This window comes from Pelmatolapia mariae, linkage group LG14, assembly GCF_036321145.2.
Source record: "Pelmatolapia mariae isolate MD_Pm_ZW linkage group LG14, Pm_UMD_F_2, whole genome shotgun sequence".
Taxonomy (NCBI): Eukaryota; Metazoa; Chordata; class Actinopteri; order Cichliformes; family Cichlidae; genus Pelmatolapia; species Pelmatolapia mariae.
The window spans coordinates 9,571,054-9,595,483 of NC_086239.1; the positions used below are offsets into that span (position 1 = coordinate 9,571,054).

Here is a 24,430-nt window from a genome sequence, read left to right on the forward strand (position 1 = left end):
TAACAGGGACCCCCGCACCTCCACCTCCACCCCAACCCCATCTTTGGCATTCCCTGCCCTTCTTCCCGCCTCCTCCAGGGCTCAGTCCTCTCACCTGACAAGGATTTGCTCAGCAATGTGAGCAAGTTTCTAAAACCTTTTTAACCAGGCACACATACACACGTAAAAAAAAAAAAAAAAAAAAAAAAAAAAGAATTACTGCGATAAACTAGACAGACAGCAACCACAGTCATCTCCACTGCTGAAGATTTGAATTTGATTGTACTTTTCTCTCATTTCTAGCAGTGTTTAGGCCCCATTTTTTGATGGGGTCTAAACAAAGGACTGTGCTGTGCTGGGGGATTGAGCGCTGTAGGCTTTCACAGCTCATGTGGAGGTTTGCAGTCGGGGCAAAAAAGTGAACAATGACAAGAAAACTCAGGGGAACATCTTTAAAATTCCCTCACGGATAAAAGGATATCTTCAGGATCATATCCCAAATGTTTTCAGCACAACATTGGAGCCTTTAAGAAGACGAGCACACTGAGAGAGCAAAGATGTCTGAACTCAGCCAAGTCGCTGTATACCCTGACTCCTCAGACATTTATAAGGTGAGTAGGATATGTTGATTTTGACTCCCCATGTTTTTGGAATTTAACCGGATATGCTATGGAGCTACTGTGCCAATTTTCCTGGTTGTAGTTGGATTACCAAAATGAGCAAATGTTCTAAAGGCTCAGATCCCGAGCTTTATTTGGAGTTTAGTTATTTGTAGAAAGGCCTTATATCAAAATCTAGTTTTAAGAGCTTAAGTAGTTTTGTTTGACAAAACAATCCCAGCTCAAGGCTGCTGTCGAGCTAGTTTTCCACAGCTGTCAGCCTTTAGAGTAAAGCCATTCAGCTGTTGTGGAGATTAATCTGTTAAGGGTTTCACTTCAGATGATGAAGACTGGGTAATATTGTTGAAACAAGAATAGAAAGGTAGTCCAGTGTAAAATGTCTGCACATTAAGTGACCCGTTAATAGGCTTAAGAGACCATGTTGACAGTTATTGTCCTGCACATTCTGCCTCTGCTTTGAAACATGTATTTGTAGTCTAGAAAACAAACTTTTCCTGTTTGACTATACTGCAAATATATCTATGCCCACTGTGTGGCTTTGCAAACTCTGGCTCTTTCCTGGACATTTTTTATGATACTATAACGATTTGTTTGCTTTTTTGAATTTTTACAAAACAGCAACGTGAGAAAAGTGTCTAAGCACACTGGTAATCTCACAAAGAAAGAAGTTCTTACCCGGTCATAGATCATAGTTTAGCTTCTTCTGTAACCTTTTCTCATTGCTGTTTTTTTTTTTCTTTTAGCAAGTCGCTAACTTTATAGCAATAACAAAGAGCAGGGTTCCCACGCAAACATCAGACACAATCAATAACATATAGAAGCTTGTTTACACTACTGAAAAACACATTTTTATATCTCAAACTTTCAACTCATTAACACAAGCTTCTGAGAAAATAATTTGAAATTTTTCAGTGATGCAGTTAGAATATCCTTTTTTTTCTGTAGCAAAAACAAGCTTCCACACTAACTAGCTGGTTAACATACCTGGACATTTAGCCACAAAGGAGTCAGATATCTGGCTAACCAGATCTGAAGGTAATGATGGGTCAGTGTCATATGAAATGTTATATGTAACCCGACCAGCAGTGAACTGGAACCATAAGATGTGTGTGTGTTCTAATAACTGAAGGTGTGTTTCATTGCTTTTTATTTGAAAGCAGAGGAAGAGTTTAAAAAAGCTGTTTTTAAAACCAGCACTTGTGTGAATCTTTGATTTTTACGTCCGCAGAATGTCTTTTGCAATCCCGCCTTTGAGCTGGAGGGGGAGAAGGAGGAGAGGGTAGAGGGATTCAGGACATCCTCTTCTACTCCTGAGCCAATCAAACCGCCAGCAGCAAGTGAGTCAGCCAATCAGCTTGCTGCTTCTTGTGCCTCTACCCTAACGGCATCATTTTATCACTTAAGCTCGGTTTTCTTGAAATATAGGTAAATGTGGCCTCATGATAGTTGTACTCAAGTTGTAAAAAATGTACAGTTGATGCCTTCTTTAGCTATTCTCAAGGGAAACAAATCCCATAAACATATCATAGTGATGTCATCAGGGTTATGTCAACTTTAAATAGTAGACGTGGTGAGTTTGGAAGTTTTCAGTGATGTCCTTATTTCCAAATGAATCCATTTCCCAGAATACAGTTCTTGAAAAACAAAAAAGAAGAAAACAAAGTGAAAAAAAGAGATTACATATGTACTATGCATTTCTTTCAGGCCTAGTCTGGGGATTTTTCGGTGTGTGTGTGATGCGTGTACGTGCTCCGGGCTGCGGTTGGGGGGTGGTAGTGGTTTCTGCTGCTGTCCTGCTCCTATTAGCAGCACTAGGACTGACGCTGGTCCTCATTCTCACACGTGAGTCACTGCTGCACATCAACTGCTCCATTATCACAATCTCAAACTGATTAAAAGGATTGAATGATTTCATAAACCCAGGTTCCATGCTAAAATCTCAAAGTACACCATGAACTCACAGATACTGGAGTTTAAAGGTTTCTCAGCATGACTAGCTCTCACTGCACATCATAAAAATCTTCTGGCCCAGATGTATTTGCTTCCTTATTTAGAGATAAAAAGCCAGGCAGTGGAGGACCAGGTGCTGCCCACTGCCACTTCAGGCCTACAGCATGCAGGAGATGGACAGTCCCAAACTTTACCTACAGTCCCTATCAATAGAAGTAAAGAGGACAGTACAGCTGCACCACAACCTGCCAAAATCCCTCCATCTGAACCAAGTAGGTCTGGCCTCTATACCCGAAATACTTTTTGTTGACCTAAGACACAAGGTCTCTCTCTCTCTGCCTCTCAGGCTGTGGAGGTGTTTTGACTGACACCGAAGGAAGTTTCAGCTCTCCAAATCACCCTGCGTCCTACCCCCCAAACTCGCTGTGTGTGTGGGTGATTCAGGTCCCGCCCCCCTACCTGGTCCAGATTCATGTCTCCTCTTTGACCGTGGAGGGACCCTCTCCTTGCCTGTTTGACTGGGTGGAGGTGCGGGAGCAGATCGAGCAGACTTCTGTGGTCACCAGGTTAGCGATCATGAAACATACCTTCTTATGAACATCATTCACACCTCCATATTTCCACAAGCAACATTTTTATACACGATCAGAGTAGGAGCATTATGCTGTTTCACTAAACTGCTGATAGATGGCGCCAAAAGCCTGTGCATCATTGGAAAGCGCTTCCAGGTACTGAAGGGTTTTTGGAAATTTTGTACATATCAACACGTTGACCTTTTTGCTCACATTCCTGGACAGTGTCGTAACGTGATTCATTAAATTCCTCTAACTACGTAACACATTTCCTGCTTACAAATCCTTTTAAGAATTTATGGCTGCATGGCTCAGGCACAAAGTTCAATCCAAAGCTGAACAAGAATGAGACTGATCAAAAAGAAATGTCTCCCTTGCAGGTTCTGTGGTAACGTAGCGCCACCGACGGTCAACACAAACAGCAGTACGGTGTGGGTCACCTTCCACTCTGATGGCAGCATCGCAGGCAACGGCTTCACTGCCCAGTACAGGGCCGTACTCCCCGGACACAGTCAGTAGCCTGCATCTGGGAGCACATGCGTTCACTCTTGTATATGTTTTGCAACCATGTTCAAGTTAGCACGTTGTGTTTTCTCAGAAAGCTGCTCCAGAGAAGAGTTCATGTGCGACAGCGGCCGCTGCCTGCTGCCTGTGTCTGTGTGCGACGGTCATCCAAACTGCCACGACCAGATGGACGAGGCAAACTGCAGCCACAAGCACAAGGGTGAGAGTCCACAGACGGAACTAAAACAGAAACAGGAAAGGTCAAAGGTCACAATTCAACTCACTTTTATTTATATAACATCGGATCACAACTGTCACCTCAAGGTGCTTTATATTGGAAGGTGAAGACCCTACAATAACACAGAAAATCCCAACAATCAGACGAACCCCTACAAGCAAACACTTGATAACAGTTGGAAGGAAAAACTTCCTTTTAACAGGAAGAAACCTCCAACAGAGCCACAATCAGGGAGGGGCGGCCATCATCTGCATCATAAGAATCCCCCAGCAGTTAGTCTAGTCTATTGCAGTGTAGCTAAGGGGGGATCCAGGGTCACCTGATCAATCCCTAACTATAAGATTTAACAAAAAGGAAAGTGTTAAGCCTAATCTTAAAAGTAGAGAGGGTGTCTGTCTCCTGAATCCAAACTGGGAGCTGGTTCCATTGAAGAGAGGCCTGAAAGCTGAAGGCTCTGCCTCCTTTTCTGCTTTTTAAATACCCTAGGAACCACAAGTAAACCAGCAGCCTGAGAGCAAAGCGCCCTATTGGGTTGATATGGTACTATGAGGTCTTAAAGAAAACATGGGGCCTGATTATTCAAGACCTTGTATGTGCGGAGAAGCATTTACTTCAATTGTGAGATTAACAGGGAGCCACTGAAGAGATGCTTTTCTTTTTCACAGAATGCGGTGGGCAGAAGATTGGGCCTTATGGTTACCTGGCAAGTCCAAACCACCCCGGGCCTTACCCTCACCAGCAGGTTACATTCTAAACCATTCAAACTGAAAAATAATCCTAATAGTAATTGAAAACACAAAATTGTAAAGATTCAGAAGTACTTCCACATGCATAACACATTCTCAGTCCGACAGCCACTCCACACCACGCAGTTTTCTCCACTAATCTGATGTTTTCCAGTTGTGTATATGGCATATATCTGTTGAGGAGGGTCAAGTGATCACGCTGAGCTTCAGAAACTTCAGCCTGGAGACTCAGGATGTGTGTGAGTTTGACTATGTGGAGGTGCATGACAGCGTCAGCACCGGAGCTGGAAGAGTCCTCGGAAGGTGAGAAGTGCCACAGTCTTTTATTCTGAGGGTAACTAAGGACAAACACATTTACCTTCATCCAAGTTAAACAACCAGTTTTCTGGAGTACCTTTTGTGTCTCTTCTCCCTTTGTGCCAGGTTTTGTGGTACCACCTTCCCCCCAGAGCTGACCTCCTCTGGCCCTCACATGACAGTGGTGTTTGTGGCTGATGAGGGAGTAGCCGACAGCGGCTTCAATGCAACATACCAGGCTGTGTCCGTGCTGGGCAGTGAGTTTTCATACTTTAATATAACAACTTTTTTTTTGCATTAGCTTTCTATAGACCTCTTTTACATCCTTTTTATTTTTAAAGGGACATGTGGCCCCAGGCAGTTCGCCTGCAGCACAGGGGAGTGTGTTCAGCAGCAGTGGCTGTGTGACGGCTGGAACGACTGCCCCGATGGTGCGGATGAACAGAGCTGTGGCAACTCCACCTATCCTCCCTTTAGTGAGTCTGGTTTATCTCTGACCTCAATCACAGCCAGTTTTTGTTTCCACTGCTGATGAAAAGAGGCAGCAGGAAGAAACTTAAGTGTTGAAATAACAGGAATTGCCGATGGCTTCATATTCTGAGAAAACTGCAAAATAGAAATGTTACCACTTTTCACCTCTATGTCCACATGGTTTTGTGGTTTCTATTTTATAAGTGTTTCTCTGAATGAATAATTTCCTCTCATGAAAGCAGCCTCGTCTTGTGAGCACATTGAAGTAGAGATGTGTCGGGGCCTCAGCTACAACTTCACCTCATTCCCCAACATCTGGCTGTCCATTGCTGACCAAAGAGAAGCTGCCACCCTCCTGGGACAGTATCGGGTAAAAGTCACATCAAAAAGCTTCATCAGACATCTGGAGCTGTAGCTGGTAACTGTTTCAAACCAGACATCAAACCATCCTCCCTCCCCTCCTTTTATCATCCAGGTGCTGATGGAGCTGGCGTGCTTCGAGCCTCTGCAGAGGCTGGTTTGTGGGATGTTTCTGCCCCAGTGTAGTCCTCAGGGCGGCGTCCTCCAACCCTGCCGCTCAGTCTGCTCCTCTGCCGAGCAGCAATGCAGCCAAGCCCTGGATCTCTTTTCCTTCAGCTGGCCCTTCAACTGCCACCTTCTCCCAGACTCACAGGACCCCTTGGAGTGCTCACTGCCTTGAAGCTGGGACAGTCCAGTTACCTTTGAGATCATATCAGGCCCAGGCAGGAAATACCCGAGCGTTCGAGGACCTTACTTATCTTAGTGGAAACAAAGGTTTACAGTTTTAAACACAGTTTGTAATACATGTGCTCAGTATATATGAGACCAGATGCAGTTTTAAAGTAGACAGCTAAGTAAAATGAAAGCTTTCGATCTCCGATGGGAATCAGACTGTTTTACTGTAAATTGCCGTATTTATTTAATGCTTTGATGTCAATCTTGTAAATTAAATAAACCATGCAGAGAAAATATGTTTAAAACAAAGTTTATTGCATTGTTCTTCAACACACCACATCACTCCTAAATACTCTGATTACTTCAGTCGATCTAATGTTAGCTAACACAGGAAACAGGCTGTCACAGCGGTACTTTGCTGCCCTGACAAACATTTAACAATTCACAGTCATGTGACATAATTGATCTGAGAAAGCAACTCACTGATTTTATTTCAACTCAGGTGGTAACGTTTATTATAGAAATAATTAAAAGAATTTCAAGACTTACCTAAAAACTTAAAAGGTTTGAATAAGAATCACTCGGTGTAAAATTATAACTTTGACCCACCAGGTTCACGTTCTTACTTAGAAAAGCTTCCAACACCTGCTTTTCATTTTTAAACACTCATACAAATTTAAGGCTCAGAAAGTGCACTAGCAGAAAGAGCTTCTTCGTCATTCTGATAAATTCAAGAGAGGAATTTACCTTCCAAAACCAAAAGCGGCTGTATTAAACTATTTTGGATTTGCTCAGATTCACTTGGTGTAAAGCTTGTATTTGTCAGAATAATCCTTCAGTTGTTGAGTTCAGTTGTTTTGCGCTATTATGGAGGGACAATGAGTTTCAGGGTATGGTCTAGGGCAACAGCAGTCAGGCCCCACACTCGATGTTTGCCATTCCTAAACACCGGAAGAGTGTATCCATATTTGTCACCGGTGCGGAAGTGTGTGTAGCCTCGGTTTTGGGGGTTACACAAGTGAGACAAGGACAGGGTGAAGATCTCATCCACCTGGAAGCGGGAAACAGACTCTCAAACTTTTGGCATTTTTATTCGATTCAGCTTAAGTAATTATATTTTTAAAAAATTGTCTGGCTCCTTAGAAGCAAGGGATAAAGCAATGAGGAGTTGCTCAAGACTTCTGCACAGTACTATATGCTAGGGTCAAGAATAACATGAGACTAGTCAACTCTAGTCTCACCCTGTTCTTTTCAAACAGACAGAAAATGGCAGATGACCGTACCTCCCCAGGGTTTGGTTTGAAGTTCAGCTCCTGTAGAGGACCGAGGTTAGCCAGCACAGGAGCAATAACCATCCCCGACTGGACCGAAACATATGAAACAACAGCATGGATTTTTAATTCAAAATTTACCTCAGATATTCAAATTTTTTGAAGGTTTTTACAGAAATTCCTGCTCATTTCTATTTTTTCTACTTGTATAAGGAATCTTTGGGTATTTTGGGCAGACGGTCAGACCAAATAATCAACACAGAGCTCTTACAATGTCACATAATCATTTTTCACCATTATTTATCAACCAAACAATGAATTTACAAAAAGAAAAGTGACTCTAAGTGCTTATTTCGGGTAATATAAATACGGTATGATTTTGTCAATTATTTTTTAATATGCATTTCTACTTGAGATTTCTACCAGCACAGCTCCACTCACCGCATCTCTTAGTGGCTTCAGGACGCCCCACACCTTTTCTATTCCCACATTTACACCCAGCTCCTCCCTGGCTTCCCGCAATGCTGTGGCCACCACATCACTGTCTGAAGGATCACTCTTTCCTCCAGCAAAGCTAGACAACAACACAAAAAAAAAAAAAAAAAAAAAAAAAGGCAGGACACATAAAGTACTCCAATAAGTAAGATTTAAGACATAGCCTGCTTCTAATCTACCACTAACCTGACATCTCCTTTGTGCCTGCCCTTCAGAGTGCTGGACCGCAGGGTGAAGAGAAATGCAGGCTCCCCATCAAGAGAGCAGAGGGAGACCAGGACGGATGCCCATCTCTGATTTCCTTCTTTCCTCCCCTTCTGCAACTCATAGAGCTTCAAGTTAGGCCCCAAGTGCTGTCGACATCTGTTTTCATTCCCTGGGGATAAGCAATCTCTCCAGGTATCCGACACGCACGTGGCAGCCTGATGAGTAGCTATGGTTTGGTGGAAACTGAGGCTAGGGAGTTGTGGTTTATTGTGCTTGTTTTCTAATGTCCAGGGAATATGTGCTGACAAGCTGAGAGGTCTAACGAAGTCCTGTCCATGAGTTAAATGGCTTTGAAGAAGGCTACACTGAGTCTTACTGGTGTGGCTAAAAGAAGGCAGGCGAAAGTCCCAAGGTTTTCTCCAGCGCTGAAGGCAGGTTATTTTGACTAAACAGTTCCAGTAAGTGCGCACAGGATCACACACTTGTTTGGTTTTTGTAGAGGCAGAATGGTAGTGGTGGTGGTTTAATAAAATGGCTTTGGATAGAAGGTTTTCAAACCGTGTCTGTCTCAGCTTATAATTGAAGCTACAAGAAGATACTGGTGCTGAACTATAAACAGTCTCTGTGGATGGTCCATCCTTGTGGGTGCCTGTTCCACTTATGTCTTTGTGTCTCCTTCCTTTCTCGTGACTTGCTCCCTGCCATCCAGCACATGTGATCTCGGAAAAACCACAGAGATGAGAGTCTCTTAACAGCTGTAATGATCTTTTGGAGCAAGACCAAGTCAGAATCCGAGAACTTGCCAACATCCTATAAAAGGAAACAAAACATACAGATATGATCGTAAATGTATTAGTCAATTAGTTGTGTTCATCAGCTAGTTAAACCAACTTGTTTCTTAAACCAACTTGAGAGAGGTGAAAGATGAACCAAAATCTGCTAATCCCTCACCTCCCCTGTTGGCAGGGGAGGTGAGGGATTAGATAACATGGGTAAACTGGGCTGAAGATACCCTGGCTTAACCGAGATCAGAGGCTCACCCAAACCTACCTACCTACAGTAATACTCGTCACTGTGCTCTCACTGTCATATCTCGGTGTTACGTTTAACTGTAGTTCAAAGCTGTTAAGACACCAAAACGTATTTCATATTAGCTTCGAATACGGAGTTCACGTTTGGCTCAAGTTTCTCCCAAACTTTGGTTGTTAGCTGTAGCAAGCTAGCTAGCTGTATTCATTTGTTAGCTGTGATGACGATATATATAAAATATGACATTGTCAATGTTCAGACTTCCCCATCACCAACTAAACCCATAAAAAGCAGGCTTTATATGCGAGAAAATCTTCAGTGTCTTCAAAACGAGTAAGGAGCGCACGCAGGGTAACTGATCGAGCGATCAACACAAAACCCAAACAGCTGAAGTAGCTCATACCCTAAAGCTAACACTTACATTTGGATTATGACAAAGCCCCGACGTGTTTCACGGTATGTCGGAAAACACACAAAGGTGCAAAATATGACAGTAAAACGTCATTTTAACACAGAAAAGGCTCACCTTGAAAGTTGAATCAGCAGCGGCTAGGCGGCTGCCAGCAGTCAATATGGCGCCGGCTACCTTCACTCGCGTCAGTGTTGCCCTCACTACGCCGTGATGACGCCAAACTTATTGCACAACATTCAAGCTTAGCCTGTTGTGTTTTCTTTGTTTTTTTTCCACCCTCCAAATTAGACGGGGAGGTTTGGTTTTAAGACACGGCGTTTACGTTATTTAGTGATTAAATCACGTGGAAAGCACCAAATGATGTCAGTTTATGTAACAGGTTTTTTAAACCAGTCCTTCTCGTTTGGACTGTGTAAACCCGCTTCCTTTACAGAGGAGACTAAAGCAGGCGCTCTTTACAGTTTTTTGCCTATGAGCAGACTGCCTGGCAAGAATGAATGTGACATGATGATTAAACTTAATTAATTCGTTTGAGTAGCAAAAATCAACAGCAAAATTCATTTTTCCATTAGAAGGCTCCAACAAACTGTTGAAACCCATGATGTCAGATGATGTCAGATGGATAGACTCCTCACTGCACCTGTTTAACCAGCCCCACCCTGAGCCGTTTCTTCATGTTTTAAGCAGCAGGTGATTCATATGAACTGGCATTTTAGCCTTGTCATTTGTTGGGCGTCATTGCTTTAATTTCTCTGACCTGCTTGCTGTAGTATCAGTTCTGTAACTTCACACAGAGAACTTTGTGATCCATACAAAGAAAGTTCAAGCTCATCTCCTCCCAGCGAGCATGGCCTCAGGTTGGACTGAAGAGGAAAGCTTTGCCTGTCCAGTATGTCTGGAAACCCTGAAGGATCCGGCCACTCTACCCTGCGGACACTCATACTGCTTGGCTTGTATTCAGAGCCACTGGGACAAAGGGGGCAGCAAAGGTGAGTACAGCTGCCCCCAGTGTAGGCAGGTGTTCAACCCTCGGCCCTCGCTGGCCAAGAGCACCCTGCTAGCGGAGGCTATGGAGAAGCTGAGGACCAACAGCCTGAAGCAGCACTCCTTCACAGCTCCTTCCCCCGGCCCACCATCCATGCCGGTCTATTTGGAGGTCCTGCCAGATACAGTGCAACGAAAGGGCAGTGTGTACCCACAGCTTCCCTCTGTGGAGCCCAAACCCTGCCACCAACACGGCCGACCCCTGGACCTGTTTTGCCATGACGACAGGGAGTGTGTGTGTGAGGTGTGTTGCCAGCATGGACACAGGGGACACCGTGTCGTCAAACCGAGAGAAGAGAGAAAAGAAAGACAGGTGTGTAATTGGAAGTGATTATTTCAGGTGATATTTTCACTCTGCTTTTTTTTTTTGTTGTTGTTTATTTGTTTATTGGGTCTCTAAAAAACTTTTAAAATTAAAGTTAAATGCTGGTAAAAGAAATACACCATTACAAATGCAGTGTTTCCAAGTGTAACTAAAACATTTCTTAAGCTAATCTTGAAGTACTTGAAAAACAAGTCTGAAGTGCGCCTTACTGATGTTCTAGTGATTCCCAGCAAAACTATGTAACAATATCACAAATAGCCCTCACAGTCTCCGGTATAGTCATTACTGCCTCACAATGTATGTGTGCATGTGTTTGTGTATAGAAAGAGCTTGTTCAGATGCAGGCAGAGGTACAGAGGAGGCTCCAGGAGACGGACAGGAAGATTAAGGAACTCCCACATTTTGCACGTCAAGACAAGGCATGTAGAAAACCTTATTAATTCAAGCCATCCTTGTTTACTTTGAAAAATATGAAATGGTGGTGACAATATGTCCTCATCTTGCTTGTCTACACTACCAGGCCTTGGTCCAGGCTCTAGAGAAGGAGAGCACAGATTTATTCATGGAGCTAGCCAAGAACGTGAATCTAACAGGCACCCAGGTCAGCGAGCTCCTCTCTACCCACGAGGCCTCTTTAGGCAGCCAGGCTGAGGGGCAGCTCAATAGACTGGAGCAGCAGGTTGCACAGCTCAACTGGAAGAGTGAAGAGCTGAGCAGACTGGCTGACATGCAGGACGATGTCTGTTTCTTGAAGGTAACGAGTGTGAAGCGGAGTGCACATATTTCAGTGCTAAACTAGATCTGTAGTCTCTGACTGTGGAATTTGTGGTATTTGTTCTCAAGAACTTCCTCCTCATGGAGCCGCTGGTTCAGACTGATGCCACAGTGATTGGGCAGGAGGAAACCATGGTGACGTCAGTCCGCTCAGTCATGAAAGAACTGCAGGAGTCAGTTCAGGATCTCTGCAAAGGCAGCCTGGAAAAAATCGTCACAATTGGTCAGCTCTTCTCTTCTAGTCTCTTCTCATCTTTTCTCTTCTCTTAATAACAAAAGGTCACAACTTTCCTTTTGCAGTGAATAACCCCCTGGCTTTGACTACCAGTGGTCTGGAAGCAGCAGGTCCGCTACCAGCGGGCCCAGTACCAGCAGGTCCGCTACCAGCGGGCCCAGTACCAGCAGGTCCGCTACCAGCGGGCCCAGTACCAGCAGGCCCGTTACCTGCAGGCCTGCTGCCAGCTCAGGTTCCTGCCCAAAGTACAGGTACAGTAAATACCAGTCCAATAAAAGCACAAATGAACTTTGTTTTGATTTGGGAAAGGACACCTTTTTACATGTAAACCTTTTTCTTCTGTAGTGTATGAAATGAAAACAGACTCTCCACCCTTGCCACCTTTGCGACCTCAAGGTAAAATACACACACATAGAATATACTTTAATGTGGCATTTGAGAAACCACTGAGTTCATATTTTACTCTTGTTTTTATTTTTTTCCCCTCAGGGCCTCTGCCTTCAAGGTCTGGTGGTTCTGCTTACCTTCAAGGTAATGCTTGAAAAAGGTTTCTCTAATGTTGGCTGTCATAGAGTTTAGAGATGCTTTAGTTTAACTGTTTGTTGCTTCTCCCTGTCTCTCTGTGAATGAAGCTTCAGCCCCACCTCCACCCTTGCCTGCTCCTCGACGTCAAGGTAAAAGCACAAACATTATCATTGAAGATATCCATGTCAGGCAGTTACCCCGTCTTGTAGGAGATGAAAGCTGGCTGTGGACAGCTTTGCTCACCTGACCTTTCACAGATACCTCTTAGAGTATCTTGGGGTTAAATGTTACTTTTCCTTTTTACAATGGTTTATTTTTTTTTCTGTCTTAACAGCTTCTGTATCATCAGTGGGATTTATGAATCCAGAACCAAAAACTCGAGATGAACTCATAAAATGTAAGTCTTTTGTACTCCAGAATATAGACCCCATTATCGAAGCCTTCGTTTGTTCCAGAGTCTTAGCTAAAACGACAAATCCTCTTTCTTTAGTTCGTTTCGAACCCACCATGGACCCAAACACAGTGTATCGCCACGTGCTGCTGTCGGATGGCAATCGTAAGGCAACGATGCGGGCTGAGAACCTGAACCCACCAGACCATCCTGATCGATTCCAGTTCTGGAGACAGGTTCTCTGTAAAGAGCCGCTGGGAGGGAGCCCTTATTACTGGGAGGTGGAGTGGACTGGCCAGAAGGTGCTTAGACATGAGATATATATATATGTATATATGTGTGTGTGTGTGTATATATATATATATATATATATATATATATATATATATATATATATATATATATATATATATATATATATATATATATATATATATATATATATATAGAATGAAGTCATAAACTTTAAATTTCTGAATGCTTTTATTACATTTTTTTTAAGTGATTAGCAAACGACTCTTACATTTGAGCCCCTCACTGAATTTATTTTCCTCAATCCCATCATGCAGGTCACCATCGGAGTTTCATACAAAGAGATAGAACGCAAGAGTAATGATGACAAGAGCCGTTTGGGCCATAATGAGCTGTCTTGGAGTCTGTACTGGTCTGGGAGCGGATTTTCCTTTTGGCACAATAACCAGGAAAAACTGCTGGGTGCACCAAAGGCCAAACAGATCGGCATCTACCTGGACCAGCATGCAGGGATTCTGGCCTTTTACAGCATCACCAAAAACCAGGCTACCCTCATCCACAGACACCAGCAGCAGTTCACTGGCCCTCTGTTCCCAGGATTCAGATTCTGGGCAAGAGTAGGTGCTACAGTAACTATTTGCCAATTAGACTGATGTGCACAAGTGTAATTATCTGATGTTTTTGATTAAAGATGTTTATCTGGCTGCAAGAATGTAACAGCTTAAGGTTTTTAAAAAGGATGTCAAGGATGCCTTCTTGCTCTGGAGAGAACTAGTTCAGTCAGTTCTTGTTTACATAATGATTTTGCACCAACCACGATTCATATAATATAAATTAATTTAAATATGTCTATGTAAGTAAATAAAAGATTAATAAACTTGCAACACATGCCTCTGATCTGTTTTTGCATTTTTTTAATGAGTTGACTGACTGTATCTTATTGGGTCTATTTCTTCCTTCTTATGTGACCAAACACATAACCAATATAATGCTGATCTTCTCTATATCTCACTGACCTTTATGCCTAGAGCTTCCCCTCCATTCTGCACTTACAATATATTTAGTATTCACATATTTATTTAGATCTTTCTCCACACACAGATACGATGAGCTGAAAAGTCATGATTTGTGTTTGGTCTGTTTAGGCTTAACTCTGGTTCTTCCTTACTGACTTGTTACTCTTCTGAAGGAAACTCTTGTGTAAGTCTTTTCTCTCTCAGTGTAGATATTCAGAAATTATCTTGCTTTGCACTAGTTAGTAATCAAACACTATTCACAGGAGAACAAGGAAGATCTCATTTTACATGTTTTGGCAACAGCTTGTTGCAACCCTGCCCTGATTGAAAAAGTTGGACAAACTAAATAGATACAGCAAATCCCAGCCTTCTAAGATAACAACATATGCTTTAGAATGGCACTGTTCCCATATATAAAAATATACTACAGTATTATTGGTTAAACCTGGTGACACTAGTGTTGCAATCGTTAATATGACCACAAAAGTATATTCAGTGCAAAATGACTAAGAATTGCATGCACTTCAACACTCACCTTTTTTGTCTCGGAGGAGAGGTGATACCTGACCTACAATGACAACAAAAGACCTGGGAGGTGCACATGTTGGCGTGCTGTTAGCATGATTATCTGAGGTGAGACTAGATATGGTTAGAAAAAAGATGCAACTTTAGGAAACACACCTGCTGTGTCGAGGTAAATGTTTTGTTGAGTTCCATATTTTCCACTTCTTTGCCAGCTGTCATTTTGATCTGAATTTAGACACAGAAAATGATACAAATAATACCGCCTAAGGGAAGCATGTATAATGTAAACAGAACTGGTCCTAGGGCAGAACCCTGTGGAACTCCATTATTAACCTTACTGTGAGCAGAAGGTTCCCTACTTACATGAACAAAGTGGATGGATTGATGGTTGACTGATTGATCGATTGATTAATTGATTGACAGGATGAAGGTGACTGATCTGCAGGCTAACTGTTAGGTGGCGGTAGAATCCTGAGAACATTTTGCCTGGTTTTCTGCTGTATGCTACTATCTGAGTTAAGGAAAAATAAGCTGCTCTGGGATTTGTGTAAATGGACTGATTCTTATATAGCGCTTTTCTACTCTCCCAGAATACTTAAAGTGCTCTATACAACATGCCTCATTCACGTCTAAAAACAAGTGCAACTAATAAACATTTACACTCTGATGTATGCATCGGAGGGCAATTTGGTGTTAGTATCTTGCCCAAGGATATTTGGCATGCAGACTGGGGAAGCCAGGAATCGAACCACCAACCTTCCAATCAGTAGCTGATCTGCTCTACCGCCTGAGCCACAGCCACCCCTTGGAAAATTAAACCTCACTGATAAACTTTAAATATCATCCACATTTATCTGAAGTAACAGTAGTGTAAATTGTTTTGTTTAAACCTGTACAATCAACAGCAGAAATCTGTAAGTTGATTTAGTGGTTGATATTTATCAGTCATGATGTATGGATATCCTAAAAAGTATCAAATAAAACAAAGCAGAGGTCTTTCATTTTATGTGCTTTCTTCTCTCTTGTTTCATGCTAAAATTGCAAATATTCTCTTGAGACTTCAAGCAGAGATTAGGAACAGGGTCAGATGATTTTGCTTTTTAAACTAATTCTGCCTCCAGCAACATCATTTGAGCCACTGAGTTGTACTTTGAGAGTGGAGCGTGCAAATGGCCACTAACTTCTTTAGAGTTTCTTTTCCTTTTTGAACTTTTGGTTTGGTTTATTTAGCTGAGACTCACATAGCTGTAAACTGCTGCAAGTTGAACCAAGGTCAAGCTGCAGGAAGGACATTTTTTTTGGATTTGCATTACTTTTTCTTTGGATTAAATTCCACGCAAACTACGTTAGTCTGGATTCAAGACTCAGCACTCTCTTCCTGTGGAGTAGTAGTTTTTTTTGTGCATAAGCAAGTACAGTAGTTTTATTATTCTTAGATTCATCACAGGTCAAAGAAAGCCCAAGATAGTCTGACACATGAAAAAGCATTAGGGCAGACAAGTAAAACCAATCTGCCAAAAGTAAGGGGAAAGTGAATCGTGAATGCGCTAATGCACATGATCATTATAAAGAAGAGCACTGAATTTTAAATACAGTGATTCAGATCTGGAGGTAGACTGTAATTTAATGTTTACAGTTTAAATGAGTGTTTTCATACAACATTCAGCTGTTGTAAATACTAATGAGTAATTATCCAAAGCTTTCATTTCAGCATAGAAAGCAATACCCCTGTTTGCTTGGTATAAAGCTATCGGAAGCAGATAATTAGCAGAGATTAACAGAAAGGATTTTAAACATGAGACACACTGTGGTTCCACTGTATTCCTACTTGTGTGCCTCTATACAGATTTCTACTGGGCATTAAGCAGGTACGCAGTGACCACTGGCCACCCAATCAGCTTGTAAAGGTTCTGTGTTGAGTCATACGGGGCTTACACGTGTCTTAATTTTTCTGCCAACAAAATCTCCAAATGGGGCCCTCCTTACTGAATAGCTTGTTTTTCAGCAAAGAAAGCAAAAGATTGTTTTTATTTTGTCTATGACTTGCATAGACCTCTTCAAACATAATTAAACATATTTCCCTCTTTTTCAGTCTTTCTACTAAGCAAATTTACTATACAGCCACACAGTCATGACAATGGTATCAATCATACTGTGATTCCAAAGCAACCAAGTATATAGTCCACAGCATATAATTATTCATATAATTTTTGGTTTATGTGAATGAATGAATGTCTTTTAGTTGTACTTTACCTATAAGGTTTATTAGAAAGTGATAGCATACTAACATGGTAAGATGGTGTACATGATTAATAAAATGTTTGATCATAAATATGTTAGCATTGGCATTAAGATTTACCTGTTTTCTACCTGGCTCTAACAACATGCAGGTGAGCTTCCTTGTAGGACTACTGGCAGTCAGAGGGTCATGCTGTTCTCTGCAGTAGCTAAATGAAATAAATCTTGCTTACAATCAGCACAGTTTTTCCTTCCAAAAAGGCAGGTTTGTTGTTTGTTTTTTGTTTTTAACTCAATGGAGAGTGCAAAAACAATGTTTAGTAATCTGACTAGAAAAAAACTATTTCAGCTGAGCATCTCCATGAACCATGATGTCTAACGTCTTATGAGAAAACACAAGCAGATGAACAACAAAGAAAAAAGAGAGAGGAGGAGTCGTGTGAAAAGAGGTTACAAGGGAGGGGCTTTTAGAAAACTATATATCCATTACTTTCGTGTCATGATCAGTCAGTACAAACTTCCACCCTTCAGAAGCATCATCATTTGCCATATATCAGCATCAACATGAGAGGTGAGACTAGATGGACACTGTATCTACATTGACATAACCTTTAGGAGGAAGATTTTTTAATTGCAAAGAACATTAATGGATTTAGCTCAGGTTGCAGACTAAAGACTGCATGTTAGAATTTTAAATTTAGGAAACTAAACCATGTGAAAATGAAAAAGTATATTAGAAGAATTTTTTTACATTTTGGGATGTTGAATGTCTCCAATTAAGCTTGTCAATGCCACAAATTGAAAAAAGGTAGAAAATAGTAGTGGTTTAGAGTCAGTTCAAAATTTCAAAATAGCAAAGATGTCTGATCCCCTTTTTTTTCTCCAGCAATTGTATTGCTGTGTCTGCTGCATGCAGCTTTCGGTCAGGACAGCAAGTTTTCCTGGCTCGGACCTTCGGAGAGTGTACCGCAGCAAGCCCCCGTTCAAAGCCAAGGTGAGAGGCTGTTAAATAAAAAGGTCTGCATTTATGTCTTAATATAGCTCTGCATGTTTTTACCTGAAAACCTACTCATCTGTGTGTGTATGCAGTGTGTGTTACTGACCAGGCGTCGTGTGGCTGCTGTCTAATGCAGAAACAAATAGGCAGGTTGGAGAAGTTCTATAACATGAGCATTAACGCACTGAAGGATGAGCTCATGAGCTCCAAAATGATCCTCAACAATATGAGAGGTGAGTGACATCAAGTGGCCAATAAACTAGAAGTCGAAGCTGATAGATTTCTCATTTCGCTAAGCTATTTCTTCTCTGCATTTCCAGGAAGCCGCAGCGCCTTCTCCGTCGCTCTAAACAACAACTCAGCCATGGTCTTCTATGGCCCCTTCTCCAGTGACAGCATAATTAAGTACAAACATGTCTTCATCAATTTGGGAGATGGATACAATGTGGAGACTGGCATCTTCACCGTGCCCCGCAACGGCGTCTACAGCCTCTCCGTCACGATTTACAGCTCTGCTCGCGTAACCCTGAGCAACTGCGTCACTCTGCAGGTTAACAGCGAAAATGTGGCTGACGTCATTGAAAGAAGTGGTCAGGACCTTGAAGACAGCACCAGTGTTGTTGTGGCTGTGCAGCTGAACGCTGGGGACCGGCTGTCTGTCAAGCTGCTCCAAGGATGCTCCTTAAGCGATGACATCAACCACTACAACACTTTCACTGGTTTTCTGCTTTATGCTTCTGATTAAGTTGGCATAGTGTAGCCACTGTGTGCTTTGTACCAAATGTAAGCCTGCTAGATGAAAATTTTCTATGGTGACATCAGTGACTTGTAGCCCCAAGATTTCACACGCATCATTTTGTTCTTTCTGAGATTGTGTGTCATTATGCTGAAGAGATGTTTCTTAAACACTCTTATCTGGATTTACCCTTGAATTACTACAGCTGTATCTTTTTTTTTTTGCTATTAGACTGTTGAAGTGTCTTGGCTATAACTGTTATTGATTTTGATTTAGTTATAAATGTTATATGACTTGTCTGTGAAATCTGTCAAGCCTACAAAAATAATGAAATAAATCAAATCTTTAAAAACACAGTTGCCTTTGTTATAATTTTTGATCCATTCTGTAACAAATAAAGCAAAACTTTAACGGTGATAATAGCATAGTGTGCTGTTTACATTTGAGTGGAAAATAGAGGATATATGATCATTATCTTCTATGAGAAATAAAAAGATAAACTGAAATAAATGCTATTCCACACCAATGAAATTCCCAATATATATATACTAACATTTATGCACACACTCTAATAGATGCATCAAGGGTTACGTTGGGGGTCTGTGTGTTTGCCCAAGGATGCCTTGGAGGACAAAGAACTGATCCAATTAGTAGACAACTCACTTGAGTCAACCCTCTATCTTAAATTTGATAGGATGGATCGATGCTTTCTAAGTAACGGGCAGCATGGTGGCATTGTGGTTAGCACTGCTGCCTCACACCAAGAAGGTCCTGAGTTCAATTACACCACTTCCTGTGTGGAGTTTTCATGTTCTCCCTGTGTTTGCGTGCGTTCTCCCCCGGGTCCTCTGGCTTCCTCCCACAGTCCAAAGCCCATGCACTTAGTGGGGATAGGTTAATTGGAAAGTCTAAATTGCCCATAGGTGTGAATGTGAGTGATAATGGTTGTCTTTGTCTATGTGTTAGCCCTGTGACAGACTGGCGACCTGTCCAGGGAGAGCTGGTATGGGCGCCCCTCGCGACAATAAAAAGGATAAGCGGGAGCAGATGGATGACTAAAGCAAGATTTAATCGTGTCCTAAATTGCAACAAACAGTGCAGCATTACAATATATTATTGGTGTATGTAATTCTGAATACATTCTGTAGCTAATTAAGATGCTGTCTATACAATGTAACAAATCATGTGAAACTACGAGTACTGGCAGCTTCATTTGTCACCAGGAAACTTTCATTTCACTCTAATCTACAGATTAGAGACTAGATTATTTCCTAATGTAAAAATGATCACAGCACTACACTGTATAGTATACACAGTATAACACTGCAGTTTAGAATGTTACTTCAGTCTTCCTACTATATACATATATTCTCACATTCAGTGAGAGACTGAGATTACCAAAAAGCACCACTGAACGACACAGGAAATCATTCCTGCCTGTGGCCACCTCCCTGTACACCTCATCCACTTAACACACTGTATACTGCAATAGCTACACCCTTTTTGCACATGCTCTTCTTTCTTATTCAGATATTTATTAGTAAGGGACTTATATGTATGTATATATTGTGCTATTTCTTACTTGTTGTATTGTCTGTTTTTGTTAACTGTTTGTACTGGTGCACTGTAACCAACATAATATCCCCTAGGGATCAATAAAGTATTCTGATTCTGATGTATGTCGTGTGTATAAAGCCCTTCTAACACGTTTCTGTTGGACCAAAAAATATGTCAACTTATCTATCACACTGAATGCACGAGCATGTAAAATGACAGTGCTTTTTTTAAGGCAGGTTAGAACTGTGCATAGAAAACTACACTAGACTATCAACCAGCACTTTGCACCTTGTCTGCTAATGAGAACACACTGACACCTCTTTCCAGATGATAGATGACACCTCACCAGCATCCACAACAAAGCCTTAGAGTCAGGGTGTGTACCTGCTTCTGTGTGATTTTTAAAGCTGAGATCAAGTGGAGATGATACAACTTTATCAGTTGCACAGGTAAAAAGGACAGGGAAAAAACAAGAAGGGGCGTTGTCAAAGTTGGAAGGCAATAAGGGAGGAGCGCTGTGAAAAATATATATCCATGACTCTTGTTGAGCTCATCAGTCTCTCTTACCTTTCATTCATTCATGAAGCTGCCATCATTTAGTGTCAGCATGAGAGGTGAGCCTACGTTTATACACAAAACAGGCATCTAGTAAGTAGTTCTTCCTCTTTCTTAATTGCTTTACCTCTTTCACATTTTTCTCCACAGCTCTTGTACTGCTGTGTCTGCTGAATGCAGCGTTTGCTCAAAACGGATATTCCTGGAATGGACCTGTCCGGATTGCTCCAGATCCCGACCCCAACGCAGGCAGTGGTGAGGAACTGTGACTGCACAAAAAGCGTGTGCGCATATATTCTCTGCTGCAAGTGTGTTAATGTGTCTTTGTGTTCAGCATGCAGCACGGACAAATTCTCCTGTGGTTGCTGCCTGATGGTGCAAGAGGTGAACAGGCTGAAGACCTACTTTAACAAGAGCATGACTGAGCTGGAGAAGGACTTCCAAAAGACAAAAGAAAGTCTCAGGGTGGTTGAAGGTAAGTGATCAATTATAAAGGACATAACAGCAAAACCAGATTTTTGCATTGCTAACACACCATCTCCCTTTTGCATTTCCAGCCAGCCGCGTTGCCTTCTCTGTCTCTCTATTCAGCGATGAGAATTTTAAGTGTTACGGCCCCTTCAGCGAAATGAACAAGGTCGTCATCTACAAAAATGCCTTCCTTAACTTGGGCGGAGCCTACAACATGAACACTGGCATCTTTACCGTTCCCTACTCAGGCGTCTACAGCCTCGCAGTCACCATCTTCAGTGACGCGGGGTCTCCCGGCAACATGCTGGCTGCCTGTGCCAATCTGCAGGTTAACAATAAAGTGATGGCAAGAGCCAAAGAGTTTAATAACAATGACCAAGAAGATAGCGCCACTATAGTTGTGGCCATGCACCTGAAAGTTGGAGACATGGTGACTGTTACCTTAAGCAGTGGCTGCTATCTCTGTGATGAAAGCTACTACAACACCTTCAGTGGCTTTCTGCTTTATGTTACTGAATAAGTTGGAGGATGGTTGGTTTTTATTGCAAGTTTTGCTCCACTCTTAAGGTTAGAGTCTGCTAGATGAAATTTTCTGTATCAGTCTATTGTTTGGGGATTTTTTGAGAAAGTCCCGGTTTTAAATTCATCGTGCTTTGATTCAGCTTGTACAATCTGAAAGCTTAAAGCAAGAAACTATAAGAGTATCTTTGTTCTGAAAAAAACACATTTTCTTGTTTCAGTAATGGTGTGTAATGTGTATATACAATCAGCAGCCATGCACCTTGTAAAATTACATGAACTGTAATCAAAAGTTTTGTTTTAACTGAAGAATTGTGTGATTGTTTGGAAAATTAAACAATTGAAATACTGACCGTACTATGCTGTTTATTTTATAGGTATTGATATTTTCCACAGACCAACTTTATATTGAACTATATTTAGTAACACACATATATCAATTAAATTAATAAAAACTTTATTTACAATCTTGGTCACAGTGAGCATGAATATGAAGCCTTATTAAACCATATTACCACTCTGGTGACAGACATACATGACACATACAGTATCAATGAGATGAATGTCTTAACTTTTAGTATATGGTGGATTTCAGTCCATTTTAATATACTTTATTTTATTTACCCGATAACATCAGTCAGATGCATCCAGCTAACCTTTCATCAGGTACCACATTAAACCTGATCATATACCTGTCACCTGTTCAGGGGTTCAGAGAACGATGTTTGGGTGAAGGACTTTCACCATGTTTTTACATACTAAATTGTACAAGTAAATGCTGACCTGAACCACAACCACATGACCTGGGCACCTTATAGTCACTGAGTCGGCCATGGTCTGTATACCAAAGTGGTCTAGAGTCATCTGGTGATTCTTAAAGGGGGACTTCAATTCTCACATCGGTAACAATAGTGAGACCCGAAGGCGGGTCTGGAAGAAAATGACCAACCTGATGTTAACCTGATTAGTGTTCTGTCATAACTTCAAAAGCAGGGAGGCTGGGGATGTTGAGTCTAAATGAAATAGGTTGCACCGGAGCGGTTCGTAGCGTAGAGTGTAAAGCGGCAGGAATGAGAATTAGCACTTCCCAGTTTGAGGACATGATTCTTAGCTGAAAAGGGGTGGCATGCCTATTCCAGGTCAGGGACAAGTTGCTGCCCCAAAATGGAGAATCCTAAATCGTAAATCCTAAATATTTCAGGGTCTTATTAAAAAGTCAGAGGAGAGGAGTAGACTGATGGACAGATTGCAGCTACATCTGCAGTGATGCTGCACTACTCTGTCGTGGTAAAGAGAGAGCTGGGCATAAATATGAAACTTTGATTTACTGGTTGATTTACTTCCATACGCTCACTTATAGTCACAAGCTTTCGATAGTGACCACAACAATGGATACAAGGGTGACTTGCCTCTTCCTCAGGGTGAAGCATTCAGTCAATTGAAAGATGGTAAGTGTGGTGCTACTCGTGCTCAACGAACACAGCCAGCTGAGGTGGCCCACTGAAGTTTTTGGGGCATATGACAAGGATGCCTCTTGAGCGCCTCCTGGGTGAAGTGTTCTTGGCATTTCCTACTGGAAAGAGGGCTTGGGGCAAACCCAAGTCATGCTGAATAGATTATATCTGTCAAATGGCCTGGTAATGCCTCTTTGTTCCCCTGGACGAATTCAGGGAGGTGGCTGGGGAGAGGGAGGTTTGGGCTGCTGGTCCCACGACCAGGTTCTTGATAAGCAGGATGGATGGATGATACCCGAGTTGAATCACAAAGACATTTAATAGACTGAATATCCACATTAGTCTTTGATAGCGTGACCAGTAGAAAAGTCATCAGTAGAATAGCCGTGACTCGTGGTCAATAGAGTTTTTAAAACTTGCTAAAAAATTAGGCCAAAATGCATCTTAAGTCTAAAACTGCCTCTAGCTAGATGTTAAGAAGTTAAATTTGCTGGGTAGTTTTTATACATTCTGTCACAATAAGTTGAATTATTAAATCTGAAAAATAAAAGAAATGAAAACTGTTTAAAGAATTAGTAGTATTTCATTATACTTTTCAAACAAACAGCAGTGGGACCTTTTTTTTACTAGTTGTTTTACTCCAAAAGAAAGCCGTCTTTTTCTGGATGGTTTCATCATACTGAAATGAACTCGGGCACATTTTCACACCTGTATCAAACAATCTCTGGTTTGAAATCACATCTGAGGTTATAACACTGCATGCCAGTTTTGTCCCCAGGTGCTACATGAATTATCTTGAGGACAGGAAAACAGACATAAAACACCTGAGATACCCTGGCATCGAGAAGATCAGATAGGAAGAACATGAAACTATGCGATGAACCAGGTCAACTGATTTGAGACTTCGTACACACAGGTGGTGAACAAAAGACAAATATAATACATTTTTCCAGGACTACGGACATTTTTAAACGTGGTTGTCAACACATGAAAAACCTTGTTATCAAATAGGGCCACGTCTTTTTGACAAAACACCTGGTTTCAGGTTAATAACAAACAGTAGAGGTGAATGAGGATCTGCTGTACAGCAAAGTCCTGTTAATGGGGCCAATATTTTAATTTTAAATGCGTAACTTTTATGCGTAAAAAAATATCCAACTATGATTTCAATATATACACTTTGGTACGATCACGTTATTTGTTAACTTCATGCTAAGGATGATGTTGTATTAAGCACACACAGATTTGTCTATTTTCTTCCCCATATGATGGGGCAATTCATTTTTATAGCTAACAATGGGTTAGCAATTGGGCCATTTACCGTACAAA

The 24,430-nt window shown here is 41.6% G+C and overlaps 4 protein-coding genes across 5 annotated transcripts; 3 read left to right on the forward strand and 1 right to left on the reverse strand.

The window, feature by feature from the left end:
- Positions 1 to 183: 183 nt before the first annotated feature.
- Positions 184 to 6,375, forward strand: mfrp (membrane frizzled-related protein). 2 transcript variants are annotated; one of them, XM_063493999.1, is made up of 13 exons: positions 184 to 590; positions 1,828 to 1,936; positions 2,304 to 2,441; positions 2,654 to 2,821; positions 2,896 to 3,115; positions 3,502 to 3,632; positions 3,720 to 3,845; positions 4,529 to 4,605; positions 4,764 to 4,912; positions 5,033 to 5,163; positions 5,248 to 5,382; positions 5,617 to 5,747; positions 5,853 to 6,375. In XM_063493999.1, the coding sequence occupies exons 1-13, from the start codon at positions 537 to 539 to the stop codon at positions 6,075 to 6,077; spliced, it is 1,794 nt and encodes a 597-aa protein (XP_063350069.1). In that variant the 5' UTR covers positions 184 to 536; the 3' UTR covers positions 6,078 to 6,375. The 2 variants fall into 2 exon arrangements, with proteins under 2 accessions (XP_063350069.1, XP_063350070.1); XM_063494000.1 differs by having other exon boundaries at positions 5,620 to 5,747.
- nudt8 (nudix hydrolase 8) lies at positions 6,368 to 9,642 on the reverse strand. The gene is made up of 5 exons (XM_063494001.1): positions 9,602 to 9,642; positions 8,026 to 8,856; positions 7,786 to 7,918; positions 7,357 to 7,434; positions 6,368 to 7,124 (listed from the first exon to the last, which is right to left on the reverse strand). The coding sequence occupies exons 2-5, from the start codon at positions 8,853 to 8,855 to the stop codon at positions 6,939 to 6,941; spliced, it is 1,227 nt and encodes a 408-aa protein (XP_063350071.1). The 5' UTR covers position 8,856; positions 9,602 to 9,642; the 3' UTR covers positions 6,368 to 6,938.
- A 692-nt stretch (positions 9,643 to 10,334) lies between these two features.
- Positions 10,335 to 13,747, forward strand: ftr86 (finTRIM family, member 86). The gene is made up of 10 exons (XM_063494110.1): positions 10,335 to 10,844; positions 11,180 to 11,275; positions 11,377 to 11,610; positions 11,700 to 11,853; positions 11,959 to 12,116; positions 12,355 to 12,412; positions 12,498 to 12,539; positions 12,725 to 12,787; positions 12,881 to 13,083; positions 13,351 to 13,747. Exons 1-10 carry the CDS (start codon positions 10,335 to 10,337, stop codon positions 13,684 to 13,686), a joined length of 1,854 nt encoding a protein of 617 aa, XP_063350180.1. The 3' UTR covers positions 13,687 to 13,747.
- A 3,596-nt stretch (positions 13,748 to 17,343) lies between these two features.
- Positions 17,344 to 18,695, forward strand: cbln20 (cerebellin 20). Its single transcript, XM_063494354.1, has 4 exons — positions 17,344 to 17,383; positions 17,699 to 17,806; positions 17,902 to 18,042; positions 18,130 to 18,695. Exons 1-4 carry the CDS (start codon positions 17,377 to 17,379, stop codon positions 18,552 to 18,554), a joined length of 681 nt encoding a protein of 226 aa, XP_063350424.1. The 5' UTR covers positions 17,344 to 17,376; the 3' UTR covers positions 18,555 to 18,695.
- The last annotated feature ends 5,735 nt before the right edge of the window (positions 18,696 to 24,430 follow it).